The sequence below is a fragment of the Equus quagga genome, chromosome 15, assembly GCF_021613505.1.
Source record: "Equus quagga isolate Etosha38 chromosome 15, UCLA_HA_Equagga_1.0, whole genome shotgun sequence".
Taxonomy (NCBI): Eukaryota; Metazoa; Chordata; class Mammalia; order Perissodactyla; family Equidae; genus Equus; species Equus quagga.
The window spans coordinates 80,933,165-80,946,717 of record NC_060281.1 but is presented as its reverse complement, the minus strand read 5'-3'; the positions used below and the strand labels follow the sequence as shown (position 1 = coordinate 80,946,717).

The 13,553-nt window shown below is 44.4% G+C and overlaps 1 protein-coding gene across 2 annotated transcripts in view; it reads left to right on the top strand.

The window, feature by feature from the left end:
- Positions 1-13,553, top strand: part of UBE3B (ubiquitin protein ligase E3B) — a 50,053-nt gene that overhangs the window by 631 nt on the left and 35,869 nt on the right. The window contains exons 2-11 of one of the 2 annotated variants that reach the window (XM_046640054.1): positions 1,268-1,308; positions 2,489-2,585; positions 3,895-4,076; positions 4,225-4,345; positions 5,702-5,761; positions 6,164-6,268; positions 8,064-8,160; positions 9,146-9,231; positions 10,110-10,192; positions 13,421-13,526. In XM_046640054.1, coding sequence (XP_046496010.1) covers positions 3,916-4,076; positions 4,225-4,345; positions 5,702-5,761; positions 6,164-6,268; positions 8,064-8,160; positions 9,146-9,231; positions 10,110-10,192; positions 13,421-13,526 — 819 coding nt within the window. In that variant the 5' untranslated portion in view covers positions 1,268-1,308; positions 2,489-2,585; positions 3,895-3,915. The remainder of the gene's footprint in view (positions 1-1,267; positions 1,309-2,488; positions 2,586-3,894; positions 4,077-4,224; positions 4,346-5,701; positions 5,762-6,163; positions 6,269-8,063; positions 8,161-9,145; positions 9,232-10,109; positions 10,193-13,420; positions 13,527-13,553) is intronic. The other variant, XM_046640053.1, reaches the window with a different exon arrangement.

Genomic DNA, 13,553 nt, shown 5'->3' with positions numbered 1-13,553 from the left:
CTCCTCTGTAAAATGGAGTAATTAGCTCGTTTCACAGAGGGTGTTGTGTAATACAAGTTTTAGTACCGTGGCTGACGCTCAGCTCTCAATAAGGGCAGCTGGTGTTAATGATATCAATAAAGAAAAACTTGGTCGTAATTTGGCTCTAACTTATCGTCGCCAGCATTCTCAGCTTTTGTTTGCTGTTCTGTGAGTGCAAGAGTCCCTGGATCTAGTCTGTTCCACTTAAAATCAATAATTGCTTAGCAATTAGACGTGAGTTCAAATTCAGGAGCCCAGAGACCTCAGGCAAGTCACGTCCCCTCTCTAGATTTCATTTTCTCCATGTGAAGGTGGGATTGATGATAATAGCACACAACTAGATAGGCTGTAGCCTTCAATAAATTGCCTGTTCTTAAAAAATTAGACTGTTGAGATCTGATAGTATTGATAAGACAAAATCGGTTGAATGTCAGTACAGTGTCTGATACATCATCTGCCCTTAACAAATGGTGGTGGTCATTAAACCTGGCTGCCCAGCTATTCCCCCCAAATGGGGAGAATCCTCTTGGGCTCAGTCAGCAGTTGGTATTTATGGTGCTTCATCTCTGGACAGTGCTCTCTGGACTGTCGTGTTCTTTCGTAGTTCTCCATGAGAGAACTCATCCTGGAAAGACTGATTTTGAGCAGGTCTCATGGGATTATAACAGTAGAGAAGAGTTTGAGCCCTCTCTCTTAGTATGAATATCTTGGCTCTGCCCCTTGCTAATGGTCTAACATGGACTCTGGAGGGTATTAAATGATCTCACAGGGCTGCTGTTCCTATTGGATGAGATCATGTAGAAGGGATTTGACACATAGTGGATTCTCAATCAATATGTTTTTGTTTGCTTTTCAAATGATCTTGGTTATCACCAACCCCTTGTTTCCTAATCCTTCCACGTATATCATTGTTGTTTCCCTAACTGGATTGTAAGCTTCTTGAGGACAAGGCAGTAGGCTCCCTTATACGCTGTCAGCTTTCAGATACTCCTTATGAACAGTTTTCTATTTAATCGTGATCACAGTGTCATGACGACTAAATTGAGGTACAAGAAGGGTAAATGTTTCATTTAATCCTTTTAGCAACCCTAGGAGGTAGGTACTGTTATTATCCTCAATTTACAGATAAGGAAACTGAGGCCTACTGGGGATAAGTAGCTTGGTCAAGTGAAGCAGAGTCAGAACTAAAAACAACCAGTCTGGATCAGACCTTTGTCTGATCCAAGGCTTTTTCTGCTCCACACAGCCTTTTCCTTGATTCTCTGTGGTGTTTAGCAGAGTAAGTACGTAAGTACTTCATTATGTGTTTTCTTTGCTTGATGGACTGTAGTAGATGCTATGCAGTTAGAGGAGGTGAATAAGAAAGAATTAGAACAACTGCAAAGTACACACTGTTATATGGTGGAAACGGAAACCAGCGCATAGCATTGCTGAGAGGATGATAATCTCAAGGGAGGGGTCTTATCCTCAAGGCCCCCCCCAGAGAACTGAAAGCCTTGAGATAGTCTTATGGTACGTACTTAGTCACAGTTTGCGTGCAGCTTCCTGTTTTTCCATAGGGAAGAGGCTCCCTCTTCTCTGCCCCACCCCCCAAATGAGGGCCTGTCTCCATGTTGAGGAAAGAGCATATGGTACATTTAGAAGACAGACTAGGGGCCAGCCCGGTGGCGCAGCGGTTAAGTGCGCACGTTCTGATTCTCGGTGGCCCGGGGTTCGCTGGTTCGGATCCTGGGTGCAGATGTGGCACCGCTTGGCAAAAGCCATGCTGTGGTAGGCGTCCCACATATAAAGTAGAGGAAGATGGGCATGGATGTTAGCTCAGGGCCAGTCTTTCTCAGCAAAAAGAGGAGGATTGGCAGCAGATGTTAGCTCAGGGCTAATCTTCCTCAAAAAAAAAAATTTAATTAATTAAAAAATAAATAAATAATTTTTAAAAAAAGATTAGAAGACAGACTAGTTGAGGAAGCAGCGTTTCCCACAATTCCACTGCCTCAAAACAGCCATTCCTAACATCTTGGTGTATTTTTCCCAGTTTTCTCTCCGTGTGTACACGTGCATTTTTCTTTTTCATTATATAATTTGGATCATACTGGTTCATGGCCAGCCCTTCTTTTATTTCTTAGGCATAAACATTTTCCATATTGTTAAAAATGTTCAACATAATTTTCAATGGCTTTTTAACATTCCATCCCCTCTGTTATTCCTGCTTGCCATCACAAAGTGTGTATACCTTTAATTTAACAACTTCTTTGGAGTTATTTTCAACTTATTCACTGTAAAGTGTGGGGACTGGGGAGATATGTCTACCATGTAGATCAGGCATTAACAAAAGAGGACACAGTGTTGTTGTTTTAAAACCCCAGGCACGGTTTTTATTAGTTTTACTCGGTGAGGAAGATATATGATGCCCTGCTTATAAAACTTAACCCTAAATCTGGATTTTTTTCTTCTGCTTCTGCTGGAAAAGACCCCTCCTCTGAAGTGAGAAGCTGCCGTCCGCTGTACGTCCTGTGCGAGATCACTGATGATTACCTGGCGTTTCTGCGTCGCGGGCGGGGCCTCAGGTGAGTCTGCAGACGTCCCCTACGGGGGGGCGACAGAGTAAATGACTCAGAAGGCTGCTCCCTTTTGCTCTCCTGCCTGCTTCCTCTCCCTGCTGTGGTCAGGAGGGCTCTGCTCATTTGTTTTGAGAAGTCCTGGTGAGAGACCTATGTGTTGGAAAAGCCTCGTTGTTTAACAGATGTGGATCAGCGTTGACAGGGGGCCACAGAGGTCCCTCGATATGTTGACATGAGAAGAGCCTCGCTTGAGCTTTTTATTCTCGATGATGTTTTCCTGTAGGCACTGCTTTGAGGGAAGCAACCTGAGAAAGAGATTGATTTCCAGAAGTCTGGGTTTCTGAATAATTCATTTCACTGCCTTTGTCGGCTGGGCTGATTAGATATTTTGGATAGAATGACAAAGTTATCAAGCATCTAAAGAAGTCATCTGAGCATGGGAGCCTCCGTGGACCAGTGCTGTGTGCCCTAGGCTGATCGCCAAAGCCATCCCTTTGGGAAAAGACAGTGGCTGGGGATTTAGATAAAAATGTAATGAATGATTTAGAGCCTCTGTCCAGAATGTACCAGTCAGTGGATGGGAGCAGTTCTGCTCCAAAGACTTCATCGGCCCTTGGCAGGATGGGAACAGTAAGGACGACAGAACATGTTATACATAAAACCAAATGTATTCAATTTAGTGGATTGTATTCCATTCTGGAATCGTGTATGTTTAGTGTTTTTACTGTTAACATGGCCCTTTTTAAACAAATGAAAGGCTTCTTTTGTGCTGGGCACAAAGTAGATACCAGTAAATAATTGTTGAGTGAATGGATAAACAAAATAATGGGGACAGTAAATAATCATGTTTGATATTTCCCCTCAAGTCTTTACTTGGCAGAATAAAAGTTGACTGCTCAGTGTTGGCGTCCCAAGTATTGTGGACTGTTCCGGAACATGCAAATATCTTGGATCCTTTGACTTAGAGGATGCCTGGTTTGAATTAGAGCTTTGTGGATGAAGTCGATTTGTGCTTTGTTCATTAACGATTACAGAGCCTGTACCTGATGCCAGGTGCTGTGCTCTTTCTCTTAAGGAAATGTAATTATTTAATACAGGGAAAAGCATTGCTGGTCTTGGTGCGTTGCGTGAAAGGAGCTGATAGGAAGTTGGAACTTGTGCCAGGAGAGCTGTTAGCCCTTTGGAAGGTGCTGGAGGGCCCTGAGTAGCTCTCTGCTGCCACCCAAGTCCCTGCCAACTCTCTGCTCGTGAGCCCCTTTCTGTACATGTTTTTCACATAGTGACCTACACCAGCCACTCGCCATTTTCCTTGCAGGGTTTGTGCACGTTTGCAAACATGTTCACCGTTTCTCAGACCTCGAGAGCATGGTTCATCGATAGGGCACGTCAGGCTCGTGAGGAAAGACTCGTGCAGAAGGAGCGGGAGCGAGCTGCTGTAGGCATTCAGGCCCACGTGCGGAGTTTTCTCTGTCGCCGTCGACTGCGGAGAGAAATCAGGTGGGGACTGCGGACTCCTCAGCACTTGTTCTCTTGCTCTCAAGTCATAGCAAGAAGAGATTGCACTTTTCGCTTACACTTCTTAAAAACCTTCCAGCTCCTGTGAGCTCCTAATGAAAAATGTCCTTTTTTACCCTTCCCTCCCTAGGAGAGAGATCGATGAGTTTTTCACAGCAGATGACTCGGGGTCCAGTAAAAGAAGTGCACTTTGTATTTTTAAGATTGCCAGGAAACTGCTGTTCTTGTTCAGAATCAAAGAGGATAATGAGGTAAAATAATAATGGCAAACATGCATTGTGCTTACTGTCTGCTAGGCCTTTGTGTAAGTATTTTCTGAATATTAACTCATCTAGTCCTTACGGCGCCTCTGTGAGATGGGTCCTGTCTCCCACATCCTGCCCTTTGGTTTTCGTGGGGCGTGTTTTGTGGGGATTATGTCCAGTGCTTCTGGGAATCGTCACGAGTCTTTTCATGTTGACTCTTATAAGCACGTGGACTCGGATGCTTACAGGAGTCAGGCAGCTGAGGCACATGAGTGAAAGAAGCCGTTTGTGAGACAAGACATAATGCAAGTCTTCATAACTGATAACTGACAGGCGGTGGTGGTGAGGACGTCAGAGGGAGGGATGGGGTCTGTGGCACGCCCATCCAGAGGGCGCTGCTGCTGCTTGGCCAGACCGTGGTGGACTGGTACTCTGATTTTTTAAGGAGATACTAGAGACCTTTCCACTCAGTTTTCTAATTTGTAAAAACTGGCAGCTAATTTGAAATGTCTTAGAACCTGCAAATCATGCAAAACATGCTGGTTGTACCTTTGGAATTAGAATGATCAGCCTAGAAAATACAATTCCAAGGAGGCAGCTGTAGAGTACTGATGATACCATTGACTCTGTGTCCCCAGGGGTGAGACATTCATTACTGCTAAGCTTCACGTTGTGCCAGACCCTCTTCTAGGCACTGGGGCCCCAGGAGGAAACACGATGGACAGGGTCTTCACCCTCGTGGAACCTGTAGCCCAGGAAGAGAGAGAGGAGTATGCTGGCCGTGAGCACACGGTCACATAGATTAGGACAGGCAGGCACAGTGAGGTGCCCCAGCTGGCAGAGGAGGAAACTGCAGCTTAGTGGGGTGGGGCAGCCGCCCAGGACCACACCACTTTGAAGGGTGGATCCAGGGTTGCTATGGCCAGAGTGGAACATGGTTTCCAGTTTCCAGTTTTCTTCCTTTTGCGTTTCAAGGGAAAAGTGATGATATGACGGTTTGTGAGGCAAAAGTCAGTATCTGTGGTGCCTACAAGATGGCAGACAGGAGAGCACAGCGTAGGAGACAGCTGCTCGTCTGCAGGAAGCCAAGCCCAGTTCTCCAGATGGATTTGTCTTTCCAAAGGAGCCCCAATCTAAATACGTGTGTAGGGCTTCCCCAGCCTGTGGGCCACCCTGTGAGGACCTTTCTTTAGCCTTTCTGATGCTCAGTTTCCACATCTGTGAGGAGGGATTAAATATGATCACATGTGTGAGTCATCTGACGTCATGTCTGCACATGCCAGGTGCCCACCAAACATGTGCTTCTTTCCTATTTCTTCATTACTTGTGGGAATTTCTAACCCCTATTGTGCCTCTTTACAGAGATTTGAGAAGTTGTGTCGCTGTATCCTGAGCAGCATGGATGCTGAGAATGAACCCAAGGTAAGTGGGACAGGAGCTGGAATGTCCCACAAGCTCTCAAGTCAGCTTATTTGGCTCTGAAAGTTCCTGTTGAGTGTTATGACTTTGTTAATTCACACACATGTGCAAATAAGTAATGGATCAAAAACGTTAACAAAGTACCGCTGATTTCCTTGGTCTCTTCATTATCCAAGAAGCTGTGTTTTACTCTTGCGTCTCACTCAAAATGGTAAATTCCTATACTAGGCTATTTTATCTCTAGGTTTAGTATTAAAATAAGCCCTGCTTGCTGCTCATTCATCCGCTCATCCCTGCTGCCTTACCTGGCACTGGACCTGGCTCATTGGTCCCGTTGCCGTAGCCAGAACCTATGTAATTTGATCCCTGTAACTGCTGTTACGTTTCTCTTTTTCCTGCTTGTAGGTGTGGTATGTGTCCCTGGCACTTTCCAAAGATCTTACCCTCCTGTGGATCAAACAGATCAAAGACATTCTGTGGTATTGCTGTGAGTTTCTTAAGCAGCTCAAGGTAAAAAAAAAAACAAAAAACACAACTGTATGTATAGCCTTCCTACTTGAGGCCTTTACAATATGTTTTCAGAGTCCTCATGGTTCCCTCATAGGCTGTACCTTTAGGGATCTATAATTGAGAGTCTAATAAGGAATAATTAGAGCCCATGTCCTAGGAGAGAGGGAGTTCGATACTGTTAGCAATATAAGCCTTTTTGGGGCCAGCCGCATGGCCGAGTGGTTGAGTTCATGAGTTCCGCTTTGGCAGCCCAGGGTTTTCTGGTTTGGATCCTCGGTGCAGGTCTACGCACCACTTTTCAGGCCATGCTGTGGCAGCATCCCACATAGAAGAACTAGAATGACTCACAGCTTGCACATAAAACTGTGTACTGGGGCTTTGGGGAGGAAAAAAAAGGGAAGATTGGCAACAGACATTAGCCCAGGTCCACTCTTCCTCACCAAAAAAAATAATAATGATAATTAAATATGAGCCTTTCTTTCATGTACAATATTTCAAATATTGGTCAGTGCTTACCACAGGGAATTTGTTGTTTTCCTTTCCATTCTTTTGATACAAAGAATACTTTATAGTTTATTTTATTAAACTAGTCAGGCCTCTTGTTATAAGTGCAGAAACCCAACCTGAGTGCAGGTAGTAATACATATAAGCTAAGCAGAAAGAGAATATTTAGTCATGGAAGAGCCAGGTGTGGGTGACTAGAGCCAAGGGTTCTGGCTTCTCCCTCTTGTTCCTTTCTCTCATCTCTGTTCCCTTTTGGAATCAGCTTGTCCTCTTCTGCTGTAAACATGGTAGCCAGCAGTTCTGGCCTCAAATTCTTACTCTGTCTTGACCAAAGGCAAAAGGGAGGTCTCCCCCACCAGTTCAGAAATTTGGGAGGACTTGTAAAAGTCCAGTGGGATCCTGGTGTCAACTCTGAACTGGTCACGGTGACAAGGGGGATGGGATACTGCCGCCAGCCCAGCCTGGTCCTGTGCCCACCCTTGTGTTACGAGAAGGTGGGCAGGGGTGTGAGTGGATGCCAACAGCAGCCATTTCCACTTTGCACGTAGGGAGGGAGAAGTTTAGGGGCAGAGGCTTGGCAAGGACTCAGGAAGCAGCTGAGCGATGGAGCAAATGTCCCCAGAGCCCCCAGTGATCCGTTCCCAGCCGTCTCTCTTGAGAATCTCTTGGGAATGCTCTCTTGGCCTTGACCTGGCAGCAAGCATGAATTATAATCATGATTATAATAATAGCCAACATTACATAGAGTTATCTATGTGCCAGGCACTGTTCTTACTGCTTTATATACATTAATCCCTTTATTTCTCAACTCTATGAAGAAAGCAGTGTTAATATCCCTAGTCAACAGAGGAGGAAACTGAGGTACAGAGAAGTTAAGAAATTTGCCCAACATCACACAGCTAGTTAACTGGTAAAGCCAGAAGCCTGAGCCTGGAGTCCCTATTATGCTCCATTGCATTTCTACTCTGTTGCTCCTGCGTACGTACATGCATATGTACGTAAATGCCTACATACAGCAAGCCAGCCCTGGTCATCTTGTTTTCCAAGAGTTCTCAATTCTCTCTTCCCAAGAGTATTTCATATTACATGCTCAAGCACTAGGGTGCCGAAATCCCTGTCATTTAACTCCTAAAATGGTCATTCCCCAAGAGAAAGAGAATAAAGACTTACTTATAATCCTGACTCACTTTTTTGAGCCTGAATGCAGACTCGGAAAAGTTGAAAAATGGTTGCTCCCTTGTCTGGGACTAGAGGGCGTGTGTCTTAGTTTTACCCTCTTTATGCTTTCCAGCCTGAAATTTTACAAGACTCCAGACTCATCACGCTGTACCTCACAATGCTTGTCACCTTCACAGACACTTCAACGTGGAAAATTCTCCGGGGAAAAGGTATGTGGGACTTGTGAGAAAATCTTTCCTAAGTAGCATTTCCATAGAGAACTTGGGGCCCTTTTCACCTTTTTCAGAAGCATTTTGCTGCCACAGGCCTCAGGGAAGGCCCTGAGACCATGCAAATGAAGATGCCCTTGGCGCTTCCCATCAGACTGCGTTACAGCGTCCAAAATATGTTGAGTATTGTGTGCTAGACCCGCTCCCTTCTTGGGGTTTATGCGTAAAGGCACGGTCCCTCTGATCTCGGGTTTCATAACTCCCACAGCACCTCAGCCTTCGAGTGATAATATTCACTTAAGCCTTATTTGATTTGGAGGCTCAGTCAGCAGCCAATACTTCTATTTCACCCCTAAAATTTGCATTGTAAAGCTGCCTCCTCCCCTGAAATCGTACTTAGCCTTACGTGTTTTGTGTATTCCCTCCATTCATCCATTCAGCAAGTAGCCCACTGTGTTCCCGATGCTGTGTGGGCCCTGGAGATAGAGAAAAGGTCACCACCCGGGAGGGCTTGAGGTAGTGAACTGCTGTGTGTCTGCCCTTCCTCACAGGACTGAAGGAAGTCACACTTGAATCCAGTTATGCACCACATAGCGACATTCCGGTCAATGACGGACCGCATACATGACAGTGGTCCCATAAGATTAGTACCACACAGCCTCTCCTAGGAGAGAGGAGGCAGCCACAGAGAGTAAGAGTGCCAGGCCTTCCGAGGGAAGTAGAAAAGGTGCTCCAGGAGCTCAGAGGCCGGGACGCGACTTCTGGCTGGGGAACCGATAGGACTCATCACCTGAGAGGTGACACTTGAGAATTCCGGAGAGGTGACGTCTCCCTGTCCTCTGGTACCAGACCTAAGGGGAGAGGAAGGCAGGCCAGAGTAAACCACATTTCCTTACGACCTTGGGCCCGGAGCAGGATTTTCTGCCCGCGTAAACTGTTTCCATACGGCCGAGGGCTTTTTTCTCAGACTCTTTTCTTCATTTAGGAGAGAGTCTTCGACCAGCCCTGAACCACATCTGTGCAAATATAATGGGACATCTCAACCAGCGTGGATTTTATTCTGTGCTGCAGGTCTGTGACCCCGTCCCCTAAGAGTAACCGCATTCTCCATACCTTAACTTGGATTTCTACATCTGGGCCCTCCTACAGAAGCGCCTTTTACGGGAGGAGTTTAATGCCTGGCGTCCTCTCCTCCGTCCCCTACCTTGAGTTGCTGTGCCGTGTGTGAAGGGAGGGTAATGGCCCTGGGATCCCTTGATTGTGCTTCTCTGTTACCTGCAGGGATGGTCCAGTCGCTTGAGATTGAAACTCGGGGCGGAGGCCTCAGGGCCTGTTCCCTCGGGTTCCTTCTTGGTTGGTGTCCGGAATTCTCTCTCCGGCTCTGTCTCCTCACACAGCCTTCTGTTGACACTGCACCTTATTGTGCCAGTTCATATCTCCAGGGAATTGTCAGAAACCTAATCGCTGTGTGGAAGTACTTGGGATTCTTGGGTTTGGGAGGTGGCATCGTCATGGCCCTTCCTTCCGCCTGGTTCTGAGAGGGGCTCTTTCCTGGTCTGGTGTCATTTTCTCCTCACAGTAACCTGCGAAGTGGTGTGACAGCCGAAGGTGGCATTATCAACAGTCCTCTCAGTGAGGAAGCTTCCACGTGACACCATAGCTCTGAACTGCTTCTAAGATAATAGAGTGTCCTGAAGTTTCAAGTCTGGCATTTTTATTGGCTGCTAATTTTTTTAACTGTTTATTATTTAAAAAATTTAAACACAGTATTTAAAATAGAGAACAGTATAATGATTCTCCACGCCCATTACTTTTCTCTCCCTTCATTTTTAAAAAACATTCCAACATAGTTTATCTGAAACACTCATTTCACGTTTATGCTTCTTTTTTACACACAAATGAGTGTAAAGCTGGCATCGTCCCCTGACCAGTTAACACGTTCTTTTCAGATATTGCTGACCCGTGGCCTGGCGAGACCCCGGCCTTGTCTGTCCAAAGGCACTTTGACTGCAGCCTTTTCGCTAGCGCTGCGGTAAGTAGAAGTCAGAGCTGGGGGCGGTCATGCTTCTGAAGGCTTCTCTTCCTGCCTTGCTTTCCTCTTGTTACTTGTCGAAGGTATAGGCTTGCCCACTTTGTCAGAATTTACAAGAAGTGGTGTTCTTGGTGAAAGTGACACGTCTGCCACTGCTCTTTTTCTTAATCTTCCATCTCTACCCCTAAATGTTTTTGCATCACGATTTGAAGGAAGCTATTCAAAATGAATTGCTTTCGTTCTGCCAGGGGCCAGGATACAATCACTTTTCCTCTTGAGCTTTTAACTGATAAAACAAAGGAAACCTGAGGCCAGCCCTGGTGGCCTAGTGGTTAAGTTCAGCACAGTCCACTTCGGCAGCCTGGGTTTGATTCCTGGGCATAGATCTGCACCACTTGTCTGTTAATGGCCATGCTGTGGTGGTGACTCACAAAAAAAAAACAAGAGGAAGATGGGCAACAGTTGTTAGCTCAGGGTGAATCTTCCTCAGCAAAAATAAATAAATAAATAAGAAACCTCAGAGCTGGAGGAGGCCCAGCAAAGGGCAGGGTAAAAGGATTAAGGGCATAGTGTTGTGAACACAGGTTTAAAATGTTAGAATTTGGAGGACAAGAGAGGATGTGATATTTGCCTTCACTTAGTTGGGAAGTATAAAGTACATAAGAAGCTAAATATTTCCTTGTAGAAATTATACCCGCAATTCTGATAACCACCTAGTGTAAGAAGCTGAAGTTGTTAATAGGTCCAGAACATTCTTGAACTGTCAAGAGGAACACTAACTTGAGGAGATATTAATAAGATAACGTGATAGTCTTAATCCCCAAGATAATAACAGCTTGGGAGAGAGGAATGTTGAGGTCAAACCGGCTTGGTAAAGCTGCCTGCTCTGCCCCCTCCTGCTAATCCACAGGGCGCCTTTCTGCAAAAGCTCGGGCACGTCCTGCGGTAGCAAGACCCTTTGGACTCATTTGATCTGATGTTGGTCCAAACATACCTGAACGTGGAATACCCTCGCCCAGTTTTTGGATGGTGGAGCATGTCTCTTAATATCCCATGGAATCATTTTCCATGGAACACCGATTTGGAAAATGATGGTCTAGAGCATAGATTGGCAATTTTTTTCTGTAAAGGGTCAGCTAATAAATTTTTTTGGTTCTGTGGGCCATGCAGCTTCTGTCAAAACTACTCTGTGATTGTAGTGCAAGGTGGCCGTAGACAATACATACACAAGTGAGAATGGCTGTGTTCCGATAAAACTTTATTTACAAAAACAGTGGGCAGAATTTGGCCTGTGGGCCGTAGTTTGCTAACCTCTGGTTTAGACTGTGCTTTCTACTAACTACATGGGGCCATTTAAATAGAAATTTGTTAAAATTAAGAATGCAGCTCCTTATTTGCATTAGCCACATTTCAAGTGCTCAGGGACCACATGTGACTAGTGACAACTGTATTGGGCTGCACAAATATGGAACATTTCCATCATCACAGAGAGTTCTGCTGAACAAGGCTGGTCTGGAGCAGCATTGTCCAATAGAAATAGAATGAAAACCACATTAAAGTCCAAAGAAAGGGGAAATTAAGTTTAATGATATATTTTATTTAAACCTATATATCCAAAGTATTATCATTTTTACATGTAATCAATATTTTTAAATTATTTATCTTAATTAAAATTAAGTAGTTTATTAATTTCTCTTTTCATACTCAGTCTTCAAAAACTGGCGTATATTTTACACTTCTCGCATATCTGAATTTGGACTAGCCACATTCTAAGTGCTCAGGAGCCACACGTGGCAGTGGCTGCTGTATTAAACAGCACAGCTCTAGATGTCTCTAGCATATGTCGTAACAGAGAAGCAGGATTTAACCAGTTATGCTATAAGTAGTTACAGAAGTGGAACGAACTCTCTAGTAACAGTTATACTTTCGTTCCGTGCTTTGAGAGGAGCTGCACAGAGTTGTACTGAATGAGCCATTCACCTAGGCACAAGCAGGTTTTCCTGGTAGCAGCTTCCTGCCACTCCCTTTCCTGAGTCACCTGCTGGGGCAGCCTTCACCAGCAGCACTGCCCACTCTTCTCTTCTCTTTTTATCATAGCCGTCTTAAAGGGTATGAGGTCATCTCACTGTCATTTTGATTTGCAGTTCCCTGATGGCTAATGATGTCAACCCTCTCTTTATGTGCTTATTAACCATTTGTGTATCTTTCTTTGGAGAAATATCTATTTAGATTCTTCTCATTTTTGAATTGAGTTGTCTTTTATTGTTGAGTTGTATGAGTTGTTTATATGTTTTGAATAAAAGTCCCTTATCAGATACATAATTTGCATATTTCCTCTCATTTTGTGGCTCATTTTTTCACTTTCTTGATGGTGTCTTTTGAGGCCCAAAAGTTTTAAATTTTAATTGTGATTTTGGTGTTATATCTAAAAAATCATTGCCTAACCCAAGGTCACAAAGACTTACTCCTGTGTTTTCTTCTAAGACTTTTATACTTTCAGTTATAAAACTAGCGTTTAGGTCTGTGATCCATTTTGAGTTAATTTTTGCATATGGTGTGAGGTAGGGGTCATTGTCTTATTTTAGTGTTTATCTCTTTTTCTGATTATAAAAGTAATACCTGCTTACTGTAAAAAAAACCTAGGTAAAATAGAAGACTATAAGGAAGAGAAAATGTTTCTCATCACTCTACAACCCAGAGATACATTGTTAACATTTTTAAATATATTTTGTGTATATATTTTTTCATTTGTATATATTTATGTGTGGATGCGTATGTATTTAAATCTTAACATCATAACATATATTTAAAATAAATTGCTGATTTGAAGTGTGAGTTATTGGTGGGTTATCATGTAGTGAACACGTCTGTAGAGCACCACCCCAGCTGAGAAATAGAACAGCAGTACCAGCATTCCAGAAGCCCCTTTTTCCTCCCTCCCAGTCACTACCCCCGCCCTCCTCTTCTGCATTTTTTTAAAGTTTATTATAGCATGAGCATTTTCTCATGTCAGTAAAACTTCAAAACTGATTTTTCATAGCTGCATCATATGACTGTACTGTCATTGATTCAGCCGTTCCCTGGTGGATGGCCCCATTTTCAGCTGTTAGTTTTCCAAGAAGTCCTCAGAAGCATAGTGTCCGGGGATCTGGGGCGTGGGTAGGGCTGTTCTCTTGTTCCAGCTTCACATGCAGGCCTCTCTGAATAAGGTGATCTGTCTGTGTCTAGCCCTGTGATTGCTGCAGAATTTTCAGACAATCTGATTCGGCCATTCCTCATCCACATCATGTCTGTGCCTGCTCTCGTGACTCATCTCAGCACAGTGACCCCTGAGGTAAGTGGGCTCCGGGCATTCCCCCGA